The 15,690-nt window shown below is 34.8% G+C and overlaps 1 protein-coding gene across 2 annotated transcripts; it reads left to right on the top strand.

Moving 5' to 3' along the window:
* Positions 1-9,594: 9,594 nt before the first annotated feature.
* On the top strand, positions 9,595-12,575 carry LOC120162857 (phosphatidylglycerophosphate phosphatase 1, chloroplastic-like). 2 transcript variants are annotated; one of them, XM_039172922.1, is made up of 5 exons: positions 9,595-10,340; positions 10,432-10,509; positions 10,785-10,858; positions 10,948-11,055; positions 12,370-12,575. In XM_039172922.1, the coding sequence occupies exons 1-5, from the start codon at positions 9,656-9,658 to the stop codon at positions 12,481-12,483; spliced, it is 1,059 nt and encodes a 352-aa protein (XP_039028853.1). In that variant the 5' UTR covers positions 9,595-9,655; the 3' UTR covers positions 12,484-12,575. The 2 variants fall into 2 exon arrangements, with proteins under 2 accessions (XP_039028853.1, XP_039028854.1); XM_039172923.1 differs by having other exon boundaries at positions 12,357-12,461.
* Positions 12,576-15,690: the final 3,115 nt, after the last annotated feature.

The following is a 15,690-nucleotide window of genomic DNA, read 5'->3' as shown; positions in this document are numbered from 1 at the left end:
ATGTAAACAAGTAATTAGATAGGAATTGAGCTAGAAGAATGATGAATGCATGTTGTCACCCATGTTATGAATGCAAACGAGCTAAGGGTAAATCTAAAACATGAGATAAGCATAATTTAAACTAAGTATAAAATGTGTATGCATTAATTGAGCTAAATTGATATGATCTCGATTATGAGTTTCAAATCATATATATGATTGCCCGATCGTGATTCTTGTATGAAATTGAATTGCTTGCTTTGAACAAAAGATGATGGAAGTTGTAGTTTGGATGTAATGAAAGTATAGCGAAGGTATGGGTTGGTAATGGTGTGGAATATGAAAGATGGATTGAAAAGAATATGGATTGTAACCCTCTAACTATATGGAGTTAGGAACTATAAATATAAATAGATGAAATCGAAGTGGAAGTAGATGGAACATGACCCACTAGCTATAGATGAGTTAGGAACCAACGCTATAACAAAAGGAAATGGATGAAGACAACAAGACTATCTTGAAGCCAATAAAGTTCTACAAGAGATCAAGAATGAAAGAAACCTCTCAAAGATGTTTTTTATATTCAATGTGTGTCTACAAATGATCCCAAAGGTGTCTATTTATAGTGTTTCTAAGCAGCATATGAAAAAAAGTCAAAAGATGAAAACATTCCCATCAATTTAGCAATAAAATGCACTTGAATGCTTTGTCTTCTTATCTTCAAGGTTGGTTGAATATTCTAGATCATTTTGGGGATGAATCTAGACAATTTGAAGATGAATTTGACCTTAATTTCGTCCAAGGGGTGAAAGACTCTTGCTATTCCATGCTGAAAATTGTCTTAACAAGTGAATTAAATCACCCTTCATTGCATACTCCCTTGAAGAATATGAACAACCCTTAAACTTAGATGATAACAATCAGATTTGAATGCCTTGAATGGGTGAATTAAGATTCCTTCAATGGATTTTCACTTGGATGAAGTTGAAAATACTCTCCCTTGGCTTAAACTCATCCAAATCATCCATGCATAAAATTCCATTAACAAAATTTCAGCTTGCACTCTCTTCAATAAATTGATCATATCTCAAGCTCTCGATATCGGATTAAGGTGATTCAAAAGGCGTTGGAAAGATAAGAGATAGAGAAATAATGTCCAATTTATTTCTAGAACCAAACACATCTGTATCACATTCATAATTGGAAGACATTCTGACTGACATTCTTGTATATGTTGAAACCATTCAACTTCTTTCATGTACCTAGACACAAAGGTGAACTTTATTCAATATTTAATTGAAAACATGCATGAAACATTTAAGAGTTAATTTAATAAACAAACTAGTTTGATGAATGAACTACTTCCCTAAATGAACTAGATTATTTAAATGCAATGCATGCTTGGATGAACAACACACTTATTAAATGCAATGAATATTATGCAAACTTTAAATTGTCATGCAAATTCATGCATAAGCAACGTAAAGTGTTCATCCCTTATTATTCCTTCTTCATCACGTTCTAAACTTGATGTAAACATACTCTCCATGGCTGCTTGAATTTTTTAGCCGTTGCTCGTGTGATGGGGCCACTTGGGTACTTCTCCGGGTCTTTGCTATTGGTGATCATATCAGTCCCTCCCTCTTTAAGGTGATTTGTCCCCAAATAGTCACCTATATCATAAGGAGACAAGTAATCAACATTGAAGGTTGCATTGACATTAAATTCACCTGGAAGATTTAATTGATAGGCGTTGTCATTGATCTTCTTGACTATTTGGAATGATCCATCTCCCCAAGGCATTAATTTGGACTTTCGTTAAGCCGGAAACCTTTCTTTCCTCATGTGCAGCCACACCCAATCCCCTGGCTCAAAAGTAATTCGCTTACGACCCTTATTTGCTTATTGCTCATATTGCTTAGTTCGCTTTTCAATGTTCTCCCTCACTTGTTGATGAAGCTTCTTAACAAACTCAGCTTTGTTAAGTCCATCTTTATTCACAATTTGATCAGCGGGTAATGGTAACAAGTCTATCGGTGTTAATGGATTGAACCCATACACCAATTTGAAAGGCGTACGCCCCGTAGTAGTATGGATTGAATGGTTGCATGAAAACTCCACATGTTGTAAACTCTCCTCCCATGTTCTCAAGTTCTTCCAAATGACAAATCGAAGTAACATGGAAAGTGCTTGATTCACCACTTCAGTTTGACCATCCGTTTGAGGGTGGAAAGTGATGGATAATAGTGTTTTAGTACCAATCTTACTCCATAGGGCTCTCCAAAAGTGGCTTAAGAATTTCACATCCCGATCAGACACAATAGTTATGGGTATACCATGTAGCCTTAAAATTTCCCTGAAAAACAAAGTAGCAATATGTGAGGCATTATTAGTTTTTTCACAATGAATGAAATGAGCCATTTTGGAAAATCTATCAACAACTACAAAGATGGAGTCTTTGTTATTCTTTGTGCGTGGAAGCCCTAGCACAAAATCCATGTGGTATGACTTTAGATTTGGCCTTCTTGCAAGTAATGCAACACTCACATAACCTTTCCACGTCTCATTTCATTTTTGGCCAATATAGACGTTCTTGAAGTATAGCCAAAGTCTTTGCTATCCCAAAATATCCCATTAATCCTCCTCCATGGGTTTCCTTAGTGAGCAATTCTCGCATGGAACCTTGAGGGACACATAGTCTCCCTTCCTTGTATAGAAAACCATCATGCTTGAAGTATTTATCAATCGTCCCTTTCTCACAAGCTTTGTAAATTTCTCCAAAATAAGAGTCAGAAAAATATAAGTCTTTAATAAAAGTAAAACCCAACAACTTAGATTCCAAAGTGTTTAAAAGAACATACCTTCGTGGCAATGCATCGACAACTATATTTTCCTTACCTTTCTTGTACTTGATAACATATGGAAAAGTTTAAAGAAACTATACCCATTTGGCATGACTTTTATTGAGTTTATACTGCCCTCGAATATGTTTCAATACCTCATGATCGGTGTGAATGATGAACTCCTTAGGCCAAATGTAGTGTTTCCATTGCCCTCATAAAAGCATACATCTCTTTGTCATAGGTAGGATAGTTAAGCGTAGCTCCACTTAATTTCTCACTAAAATAGGCTATAGGATATCCACCTTGAGACAAGACTGCTCCAATTCCTACACCTGATGCATCACATTCAATTTAAAAAGTTAAATTAAAATCAGGTAGAGTAAGTAAAGGGGCATGTATTAAATAATCTTTAATGCTATTAAAGGACTTCTCTTGATCTTCCCCCAAAAGAATTTAGAATTCTTCTTAATAACACTTGTTAGTGGGGCAGCTATGGTGCTGAAGTTTAAAACGAATCTCCGATAAAAACTTGCAAGTCTATGGAAGCTCCTAACTTGATAAATGCTTGTTGGTCGTGGCCACTCTTCAATGGCTTTAACCTTCTATTTATCAACCTCCAAACCTTCAGAACTCACAATAAAACCTAGAAAAACAACCCCGTCAGTACAAAACATACATTTTTGTAAATTAGCAAACAGTTTTTCCTTCTTCAAAACAAGTAAAATTGACCTCAAATGTTGAACATGTTCTTCCATGATTTTACTACATATTAGAATGTCATCAAAATAAACCACACAAAACTTACCCAAGAATGGCCTAAGAACATGATTCATTAACCTCATAAATGCGCTTGGTGCATTAGTTAAGCCAAAAGGCATAACCAACCACTCATAAAGACCTTGCTTCATTTTTAATGTTGTTTTCCACTCATCACCATCTCACATTCGTATTTGGTGGTAACCACTCTTAAGATGAATCTTGGAAAAGAAGTTAGAACCGTTAAGCTCATCTAACATGTCATCTAAGAGAGGAATAGGGTGACGATACTTTATCGTAATTTTGTTTACCGCTCGACAATCCACACACATGAGCCAAATTCCATCCTTCTTTGGCACAAGTAGAACCAGCACGACACACGGGCTAAGGCTTTCCCTCACGTACCCTTTTTTCATCAACTCAGATACTTGCCTTTACAATTCATTAGTTTCTTCGGGGTTGCTTCGGTAAGCTGGTTGATTTGGAATGATGGCTCCAGGAACAAAGTATATTTGATATTCTATGCCACGAATAGGTGGCAACCCACTTGGTATATCTTTCAAAAATAGGTCATCAAACTCCTGCAATAAAGACACAAAAAAAGCAGGCAAATTTTGATCAAGGTAGTTAGTGTTCAAAAAAATTTGCTTGTACATGAGCACAAGTAGTTCCTTTGCCGTCATTAAACACTTTTTCAACTCTCTCTTTAGAAAGAATGATGATTTTCCTTCCCTTATTTTGATCACACTCTTTTTCTTTTACCTCCATTTTGGTCTCTCTCTTTGGCTCTTTCAAATTTTCCTCTTAATTGAATTTGGTCTTCATGTATTTTCTTTGGTGAAAATGGAGCTAAAGTGATCTTCCTTACCCCATGGGTGAATGTATACCGGTTGGTATAACCATCATGGATCACTCGCCTATCAAATTGCCAAGGCCTTCCAAGTAGTAAATAGTTTGTGTACATTGGAATGACATCACATAACACCTCATCTTTGTACTTCCTAATGGAGAAAGCAATTCAAACTTTCTTGGTCACCTTGAGTTATCCTCTATCATTGAGCCATTATAGATTATACGGTTGTGGATACTTTGTTGTTGCCAAGCCAAGTGTATCTACTATTAAGGTACTAGTAACATTAGTGCAACTACCTCCATCAATAATAACAAATCATATATTTCCTCCAATGTGGCAGCGAGTATGGAAGACATTTTCACGTTGTTCATCTCCTCCATTGGATTGCACGTTTAGGCTTCTTTTGAAAACAAGAACCTCTTCTTCCACACATGCTCTAATTCTTCCATATCAATGGTAGCAGCTTTTTTCTCATCCTCTTTTTATTCCGATTTAACTTCTTCATCATCTTGAAGAAGCATGATGTTACGATTTGGACATTGGCTTGCAATGTGTCCATACCCCAAACACTTAAAACATTGTATGTCACGGGAACGATTTGGAGTGGCGGCAATCATACCCTTGCTGGTTTCGACAATGGGCTTAATTTTTTTGGGTGGCCCTCCTCTTTCGTGGGATGGCAATGGAGGGGTCTTCTTGTATGAACTTTTCCCCATTTTGAAGTTACACTCCCATAAGATCATGTGGCACAATTCCTTTTGAGTTGCTTTTCCATCTTTATGGCCATATGCACTATGTCTTCCATTTTCACATAATGTTACAACTTAACCACGCTCGTAATGTCCGAATTAAGTCCCGATAAGAATCTTGCCATTGTGGCTTCTCGATCCTCATCGATGTTGGCTCAAATCATGGCCATCTCCATCTCTTTGTGATAATCTTCAATACTTCGGTTACCTTGTGAAAGGTTTTGAAGACGGATGAATAACTCCCGATGGTAGTGGGTTGGAATGAATCACTTTCGCATCACTGCTTTCATTTCATCCATGTAGTGATAAGATGTTCTCCATTGTGTCTCCTACTTGATGTCAATTGACCCCACCATATTAGTGCATAATCCATAAACTTAAGGGCAGCTAGTTTTACCTTCTTGAGTTCGAAATAATCATGGGACCAGAAGATATGCTCTACCTTCTTTTCCCATGCTAAGTAAGCCTCGGGATCCGTCTTTCCTTGGAATGGTGGAATGAAAATCTTGATATTAACAAGATTATCATCCATTAATGGACGAAACCTTTTGGGCCTTGTACCTCGATTTCCCTTTCTTTATTGAGATGCACGATCTTCTTCTGGTCTTTTCACTTCTTCATTTCCTCCATTATTGGCATCTTATTGCACTCGGAATCCTTGAGTACACTCCTCTTCAATACGATAAATATGTTCATGGAGAGGTTCCAACTCTTCCCTCAAAATCCTGGTCAATTCACGCACCATTGCTTGCATTTGTAGGTTTGGTTCAACATTACCTGTAACTTGAGAATTATCTCCTGAATGATGAGACATAATTAGTAATAAAAAAATAACCTCACACAAAAAAAAGAAACCTCACCAAACACTCTAAGAAAAGTCACCCCACTCGTGTTTCATTCGAGATGACTTTTACTCTTAATGATCACCCTTGCCTTTTACCACTCCCGCTTTGATTTCAAGTCCTTTTGGGAACTTCCTCAAGGCTTACAAGGTCTAGTTGACTTCGGCTGAAACAATTGTGGCTTGGTAGTAAGGATAGTGAAAAGAAATTGGCTACAAGGAAAAGAGATGGTAAGTAAAGGTAACAAAATTTAATAATTGAACATAAAGATGAAGTAAATATTTTTTTAAAGATGAAAAGAATTACTCCCTCCCTCTTTAAATTTTTTTCTTTCTTCTTTTTTTTGATTTGTTTTTTTACTAACATGGGAGAGAGAAAATAAAACGATACGCTTATTGAATCGACTAGATCTGATACCAAATGATATGATCTCGATTATGAGTTTTGAATCATATATATGATTGCCCAATCGTGATTCTAGTAAGATGATGGAAGTTGTAGTTTGGATGTAATGAAACTATGGCGAAGGTATGGGTTGGTGATGGCGTGGAATATGGAAGATGGATTGAAAAGAATATGGAAGATGGATTGAAAAGAATATGGATTATGACCCTCTAACTATATGGAGTTAGGAACCAGCAATATAAATAGATGGAATTGAAGTGGAAGTAGATGGAACGTGACCCACTAGCTATAGATGAGCTAGGAACCAACGCTAACAAAAGGAAATGAATGAAGACAACAACACTATCTTGAAGCTGATAAAGTTATACAAGAGAACAAGAATGAAATCAAACTCTCAAAGATGTTTTATATATTCAATTTGTGTCTACAAATGATCCCAAAGGTGTCTATTTATAGTGTTTCTAAGCAGCATATGAAAAGAGTCAAAAGATGAAAACATTCTAATCAATTTAGCAATAAAATGCACTTGAATGCTTTGTCTTCTTATCTTCAAGGTTGACTAAATATTCTAGATCATTTTGGGGATGAATCTAGATAATTTGACCTTAATTTCGTCCAAGGGGTGAAAGACTCTTGCTATTCCATGCTGAAAATTGTCTTAACAAGTGAATTAAATCACCCTTCATTGCATGCTCCCTTGAAGAATGTGAACAACCCTTGAACTTAGTTGATAACAATCAGCTTTGAATGCCTTGAATGAGTGAATTAAGAGTCCTTCAATGGCTTGTCACTTGGCTGAAGTTGAAAAGACTCTCCATTCGCTTAAACTCATCCAAATCATCCATGTATAAAATTCCCGGAACAAAATTCCAACCTGCACTGTCTTCAATAAAACGATCATATCTCAAGCTCCCGATATCGGATTAAGGTGATTCAAAAGGAGTTGGAAAGCTAAGAGATAGATGAATAATGTCCAATTGATTTCTAGAACCAAAAACCTCTGTATCGCATCCAGAATTGGAAGACACTATGACTGACATTCTTGCATATGATAAAACCATTCAACTTCTCTCATGCACCTAGACACAAAGGTGAACTTTATTCAATATTTAATTGAAAACATGCATGAAACAATTAAGAGTTAATTTAATAAATGAACTAGTTTGATGAATGAACTACTTCCCTAAATGAACTAGATGATTTAAATGCAATGCATGCTTGAATGAACATCACACTTATTAAATGCAATGAATGTTATGCAAACTTTATATTCTCATGCAAGTTCATGCATAAGCAACGTAAAGTGATCCTCCCTTATTATTCCTTCTTCATCACGTTCCAAACTTGAAGTAAACATACTCTCCATGGTTGCTTGAAACTCCTTAGCTGTTGCTCGTGCGATGGGGCCACTTGGGTACTTCTCTGGGTCTTTGCTATTGGTGATCATATCATAAATAAAGATGTGAATTAATAAGTTATGCATGAATATCATATATTATACAATAAATGAAAAAAATATAATACTCAAGCATGATCTAAAGAATATTCACTTCACATTTAATGCATAGATGAGTAAATAAGAAATTAAATAAGGTAAAACTCCCTTAGAATCAACTTGGAAGAACTTTAAAGTTGTGAGCATGTTCTGAACAAATTTGGTGCCCGACATGATCACATCACTTCTGCTCATGGGCTTGAAGAGAACACACAAGCTCATTGATCGATATTTGAGATAAATTTTTTGATTTCCACGACCAGATAGTCAATTTTTTGTGAAAATGACCGCAAAAATCTTTTCCATCACTCTAACCTCTTCGAGAGATCCACCTTTCTTTTCATTTCATTTACTACCGCTTTCACATGGCTAATGTAATCATTGTTTTTTTGTATTTTTTATTTTTAACATTACAAACTCTGCTCTTAGGGATTGTAAACTTACTTTTTTCGCTTTTCGGCACCTTGAAGAGATTTTTGTAAAATCTCTCATGCTTGTTTTGCGGTCTTTACATCGAATTTTTTTTCAAATGTAGATTCGTCTACTCCATGAAAAATAAAGAACAACACCCTCTTATCTTTTTTACGAGCTTCCTTTAGTGCCCTTTTCTCTTTATTTGTTAAAGCTACTTCGACCGCTACATTATCGGGCTCGACGTAACCTTCCTCGATGATGCCCCAACAATCTTGGGAACCACGTAACGCCTTCATTTAAATACTCTAATTGCCATAATTTGACTTTGTCAATCTCGAGATTTATGGTTGAATCGTGTTGATCATCTTCTCTGCTACGTAAACTCGAATCAAACTCTAGATATCACTTGTTGCAAGAGTAAATGTGCACTAGATGTACTTAATAATTTAAGCAATATTACTACTTCGAAACAAAATACAATACAACTCTAGTTGCAGCTAGTTAACAAACACAACCCTACTACAATTTTGTTGCTCTCTTAGTCTCTCTAATTTTTTTCTTCACATATACATACACTAAACTAAAACTAAAACTAAAACACATATTTATAAGGGTAATTAATGGCCCAAATGAAACGATTAGATGTTGCCAAATTCTTCTTGCATTGCCGCAACAAATTACTTGTAGTAATGAAATTCCATGTCCATTTTCTTGCCACGTTGACTCCATCAATTTATTCTCAATTTTGCAACCTTAAGCTACAGCCAAACGTTAATTGTTGCATTCGTTTTAATCTTAGTTGCTGCACCTTCATTCTCTTAATTGTTAACATCTTTGTATTGATGACGTGATTAAGTTTTCATGTTGTGTTGCCTCACAACTTCATATCCACTTGCCACATATGGTTATCCATATGTGGATATTTTCAAATCCACTATTTTGATTCAAGTTTTGCCGACATTAATGGAAAAGTAGGTTTGATATTCTAGCAATTCCAAAGAATCCACAAGATGAGTAAAGAAATCAAAGTTAAATGTTGCTCTTCTACATCAACAATATTGAGATTAGCAAAATCCCTCCTCCATAACTACATGATGAAATTGCTAAGAAGAATAAATGAGACAACCGAAACACAAGGAAGTATAGAAACTAAAATGTAAATTTAAGCATAATAAAGGGACCAAAACAGGAATTTGAGCTATTTATTATTGTTGGCAAAATCAAGGAAACTTATCAACGGTTGCGGGAAGAGGAAATCCAATCCGGGAAAAAAGAAAATGCATTTGTTTATCGAGTAAACAGAAACAAATTCATTGGAGATGCAGCCGGTTGTACTTGCTGCATTCCCCAACTGTTGCTCTTTCGTTCCCACACGCCTAGTTCATTTCAATTCCGGAGAAAAACCCATCACCATTAATGTTTCCTTCCCCAGGAATCAATCGCACCTCAAAACCCTCTGTTTTTTAGCTCTCCCTAAGACCACCTACGATTTCAGCCAACCCCAGCACGAGAATCAGAACAGAACCAACAGCTACACGTACCCAGATCATAAATCCACCTTTTTAGAACAATTTTATCCTTCCTTCAGCCAGAAAAACGTGAATAATCAAGACCCAGATCCGCAAGACCAAGAAGAAGAGGAGGAGGAAAAACATCCTGAAAGGACCAATTTTGGGGGTTTTCTAAGAGTCATTTTCTCGAAAATGTGGTGGACGGATTTGAGGGCAGCTGTGGGACAAAGAATCAATGTTGAAGGCATCTTGTTTTCGGTCCGGGTGTTTGTTAAAGACCGTCACTTGGCGTTGCCGCATGTTGCAGTGCGTGATATAAGGTGCATTGATTGGTCTGAGCTCCACAGAAGAGGGTTTAAAGGCGTGGTTTTCGATAAGGACAATACCATTACTGTTCCTTATTCTTTGACGCTTTGGCCTCCTCTCCGTCCTTCCATTGACAAGTGCAAGGATGTTTTTGGACCTGATATCGCCGTGTTTAGCAACTCTGCCGGTACTTTTTTTGGCTAGTCTCTTTCGAAATCGTGTCCTTTTTATTCTTTACTCATTGATGTTTTGTTTCCCCCTTGTCTCCATGAATTAAGGTCTTTTAGAGTACGATTATGATGGTTCAAAGGCGAAGAAACTAGAAGGGACTATTGGGATTAAAGTGATAAGGCACAGTAAGTTTTCCCCTTTCCTTTCAAGATTTTTGTTTAATTCTGTTAACAAATTCATTTCTATAGCGTTTATGAAGGAAGAAATCGATTCTTCAGCTGTATGTTATAGTTTCAATCATGTGTTAGAACATTAAACACGTAAAAACCTTGGGATGAGTTACAACTTCTGCTAAAGATTGTAAGATTTAGCACACATTAATTTGAGTTAGATTTAATTTATGAAGAAAGTGTTTGGTTTATCTAGAATTGATTAGGGTCTCCATATGATGTCTTTGTAGAGGTGAAGAAACCAGCTGGAACAGCTGAAGAAATCGAGAAACATTTTGGATACAAGTCATCGCAACTTATCATGGTATGTAAAAGGCAATAGAGCTAACTGGGGGTGGTTAATTTTATCTTGATTTTGGATTATGTCGGCGACATAATTTATGTTCATGGCAGGTGGGTGATAGGCCCTTCACAGATGTTGTTTATGGAAACCGTAATGGATTTTTCACTATACTAACTGAGCCTTTAAGTGTTGTTGAAGAGCCATTCATTGTTAGGCAGGTTGGTTTTCTTCTCCTTCTCCTTTCCTTTTCGTTTATTTATTTGTTTTTTTGCTCTAAAGGATCTTATTGAACAATCTGAAAAAATAGGATTGAGGACCCAAACCCTGACGAAGTATCTTTGTACTCTTATTCTGTGAGTAACTTGCTGGCTGCTGAAGGTTAATCTCGGAAATTAAACCTAGCTGTTAGCTTTAGATGTTAATAAACCATAGCTATTGGATCTTTTTTTCGTTCTTCTACAACGCCTTAATCCGTTTGGTTGCCTTTTTCTAATCCTGTGTTCTCCATTTGATGAGTAGACTGTCTATTAACCTAGCATATTTAGGGTTGATGGACTCAAAGTCTTCAACTCTCACAGCAATTATACGTATGTCTATATAAATAATGATGAGAATTGTATGGTGAATTTTGTGTTACAGGGGTTCAGCTAGTTTTGTTCCTTGATATAGTGTTTTGTGGATCACCTAGATCTTTTTTTTTCTTTGATGGAACTATCTAATCCCCTGCCAATTGATACTGACTTGAATTATCCCGTATCTGCACTACATTAAGATAACACCTGTTCGGAAAAAATTATTCCCCAAGTTTTTTAATTGCATGATGCTTGCGTCAGTGTGCTCATATGTTTATGAATTTTATTCTGTTATGATATTCCAACAAACTTCCTTTATCGATCAACACTCATTCTCTGGTAGATATACCACTTCTTTTCAAGGTGGGTATTTCGATTGACAATTATACTGAACAACATGGACAATTTTTGAACCATCTTTTACCTGTTTTCATTAATTACAATCGTGAGACGCATGTTCAACGAAGGCTTTTCACACGAGGAGGATGGATTTGGGAAGTTAACTGCAAGAACCCCATAGAAAGAATGGATGTGAAAATTGTACTCTGAGCTATTTGTTTGTTTTGGACTCTCTTGGATGCATTCCATCTTTCTAATGTCGAACATGAAATATTTTGGGTACTATATATGAAATAATGTGCTAAAAGATTTATGCGAGACAAATGTGTTGTGCTGTTTTAATCTTTAATAGTATATAAAATGCTAATTATCTGTTTTTCTTTTCTTTTTTCCTGAGTTTTCTAGTGTTTTAAATGGAAAACAACTGTACATTGGATTGAAAGCTGAAATAGTATAATGTGAAAATAAGATTTTGCTGAAAGGATGATTTACAGTTTTCTGTTTTTGCTTCTTTGTTATCCTGTTCATCTTTGCTTTGGCATCGTTTCATGGTATGTATAATATCTGATATTTCTGTCAAATGCTTGATGAACTGTAATGGAAGAAAGTAAATGTTTGCAGGTTCGGAAACTAGAACTGACCGTCGTAAATTGGTGGGTTAGAAGAGGTTTGAAGCCAGTTAGTCATAGTTTGCTACCAGATGCAAAGCAGTGTCTGAAAGATTCAGATTGTTAGTAAGAATGTTATGGATACATGTGAAAATAATTGTTGATGTAGCCTATGACAAATTTTTTAGTCATGATTATTTGGTTTTACCAGCCATGTGAGCCCATTAGTTTTTTCATTATTTGTTGCTATTACCCAACAAGTGAATTTAGTCTTTGAATTTACCCAAGTAAGTTGATAGGCATAGGCCTGTAAATGAACTGAACGTTAAACGAACCGTTCATGAACCGTGCAGCGGAAAATTCGATTACGTGCGTTATTTATTAAAAGAACGAACATGAACAAGATTTTGTATTCATTTAATTAAATGAATGAACATGAACATAGGTTTCGTTCGTTCATTTACGTTCGTGAATGTTCGTTTATGTTCGTTCGATTATGTTCGTTTATGTTTATTCATTTATGTTTAACCCAATCTTCTTAAATCAATTTTGGTGACCAATTTGTAAGTATCTTAAAAATATTAATTAATCTGATATTTTGATGACAAATTTTATAATTAATCCAATTTTATTTGGAGATTAAATCCAATATGTTAATCCTGTGAGGCACCTCGCACCTATATTTATTTTCCCTATTTTTTTCCCAAACCCTAGTGTTCACTAGAGAGTGGAGATGATCTCTGAAAGCTTCAAAAACAAGTTATATTATAGTGCAATCTAAATTTTTACAGGTCTGTTTTCATCTCTTTCTATGTTTTATTTGACTTAATAGTTAATATGTAAAGTTATTGCGGGTATCTTCACATCTAAAACTCAAGAAAACATCATACTTCTTTTTAGAAATATATGGGAAGATAAAGGTCACAATCGGAAGTATATAAGCATCAGTAAAGAGAAAAACATATAGAATTTACCAGAAAATAAAACAAAGGTTTTTATGCAATTTCTGAAAAATAGTATAATAGCGGAAGTAATGGGTTTTCTAGGAAGAATTCATTAATAAGTAGAAAATACACTTTGATAATGAACTTTTGTTTTCATAGTTCTTGTGTGACTTTTAGTTGTGGAGTAGACTTTAGGTACGCTAAAATTTTGAATGGTGATTTAGCAATAATATCGTTTACGATATGTAGCATCGAAGGGATTTCGGATCTATCTTATTGTCTTATAGTCCAATTTGTACCGTTCGAAATCTTCATGCTGTTAAATTTTCTACTCTGCCAACGGAAAGGACCAGTATGAACAAACCTGACTAAAGTCTGACATTGATGTCACAAAACTTTTAGCCGGCGAATTTATTAGAATAACGTAGTGGAAAATGATTGTTCATATGTAATCATGGACCACTAAGATAAATGCTATAGCGTTAAATTAAAGTCGAGTGAATAATTTAATATCTTTAAAAGATCGATCGAAATATTTGATATCTTCAAATATTTCATCACTACTAATTAGCTCTTACGCTGTTTATCACTGTAGATTAGGTTGATTTGCATTGTCGACTATTTTTCATGAAAGAACAATGTAAGGTAGGGTCTCCAATGTTTATGTTCGTGTTCGTTTATGTTCGTGTTCGTTTATGTATTAAATAAACGAACATGGACAAAAAAAATTTTGTTCGTTTATGTTCGTGTTCGTTTATTTATTAAATGAACGAACATGAACATACCTCCGTTTGTATGCGTTCGATTCGTTTACAGGCCTAGGTAGGCATAAAATAGGCAAATTGGTTTTTACTATCTCACAAGTTTGCTTAGCTGTGTTGATTCTCCATCCTCATTCATTTTTGGTTTAATACTCAAATAAGTGTCCAAATTATATACTTTTCATCCAAATTGGTGCCTATAGTATTTTTTGGTACATCCACGTGCCTAATTGTTATAAACATGACCAATTTAGGTGCATGGGATGTAACGGCTGTTAGTTTTCACTGTTAAGTGACACATGTTATAATCTCTTAATTTTGAAATTTATATATTTTTTTAAAAATATTAAAAATATTATTATATTTATAAAAAACTTAATTTCTTTTAAATTACAAAAAAGTCTCAAAATCACTAAAATCTCCAAATCTTAATATTAACCCGTCGCCGCCGCTCTTTCCGGCCAAAACCATTACTGACGACGTAGTCTCTATCATCATCCTAGTTATATGTCGTCATAGTAGTCGTCAATTGGCCGTTAGTATCCTGTGGGATCACGATTTTCATCCTAGGGTATGCGGGGTTTAAAACATCGATCAGTCATGATTTCATAGTAGTTTTGGTCGCCGGTGGGAGGTGATGTCGGGTGAGCTTCATCGACGGCAAAGGGCGGTGGCCAGCTTATGTTTAGGGGTTGAAATGAAGGTTTTCAAAGTTTTGGAGTTATTTCAAAATTTATATGTTTTTTTAAAAAACATAGAATTTTATTTTTAAAGTTTTATAAGAAGTTTTAAAATTATCGTATTGTGATATGTGTCAATTAACGGAGGAAATTAATACCGTTGACGGCCCGAACACTTAAAGCGGTAATGTTTGTAACATTTGGCACCTGGATGGGTCAAAATATATTGTAGACACCTATTCGGAAAAAATGATATAGTTTAAGCACTTATTTGGGTATTAAGCCTTCATTTTTCAAACAGGATAGGTGGATTTACAACCTTTTTCTTCCCTAACCGACTGTTTTCAGTTTCAATTTTTATATAATTTCTGATACATTAAACTATTTTTATTTTACGTGTTATTTATTAAAGTCACGTGTTTTAGTTCCAATGTAATCTCAAGTTTATTTAGTTATATATATATATAAAAAAAGCATTATATATTGTTTACATTTAGGTATTACTTTATTTTGAATCCATCAAGTTTCGGTTGTTAATCGAAGAGTTGCTCTTTTTAGAGTTTTGAATTTGAAGATCTACGTTTGTATGATGTGTGTTACATTGTCAATAATGAGTATATATTATTTTGTATTCGTCCTGAATTATTAAAAAAACAGAGTGCCTATTTTTTATGTTTTAGTAGTCGATGAACTCAATAAAACATATTCTAATAATCGAAAGATTATTTTGTAACTTTCAATAGTTTGAAATTCAATAGAACACAATTCTATAGTTAGTGAATTATTTATATATTTTACTTTTCAATTTAATATTAATTTTATGATGATAATAGTCAGTAAAACAATTTACATCATTAATTGTTCTCGTTAAAAAATTAATACTTTATTTATAACAATTAATATTAATTTTATAATGACATTAGTCGGTAAAATAATTTACATAATTAAT

This window comes from Hibiscus syriacus, unplaced genomic scaffold, assembly GCF_006381635.1.
Source record: "Hibiscus syriacus cultivar Baekdansim isolate YM2019G1 unplaced genomic scaffold, ASM638163v2 tig00111409_pilon, whole genome shotgun sequence".
Classification (NCBI taxonomy): domain Eukaryota; kingdom Viridiplantae; phylum Streptophyta; class Magnoliopsida; order Malvales; family Malvaceae; genus Hibiscus; species Hibiscus syriacus.
This window is presented reverse-complemented; position numbering and strand designations above follow the sequence as displayed.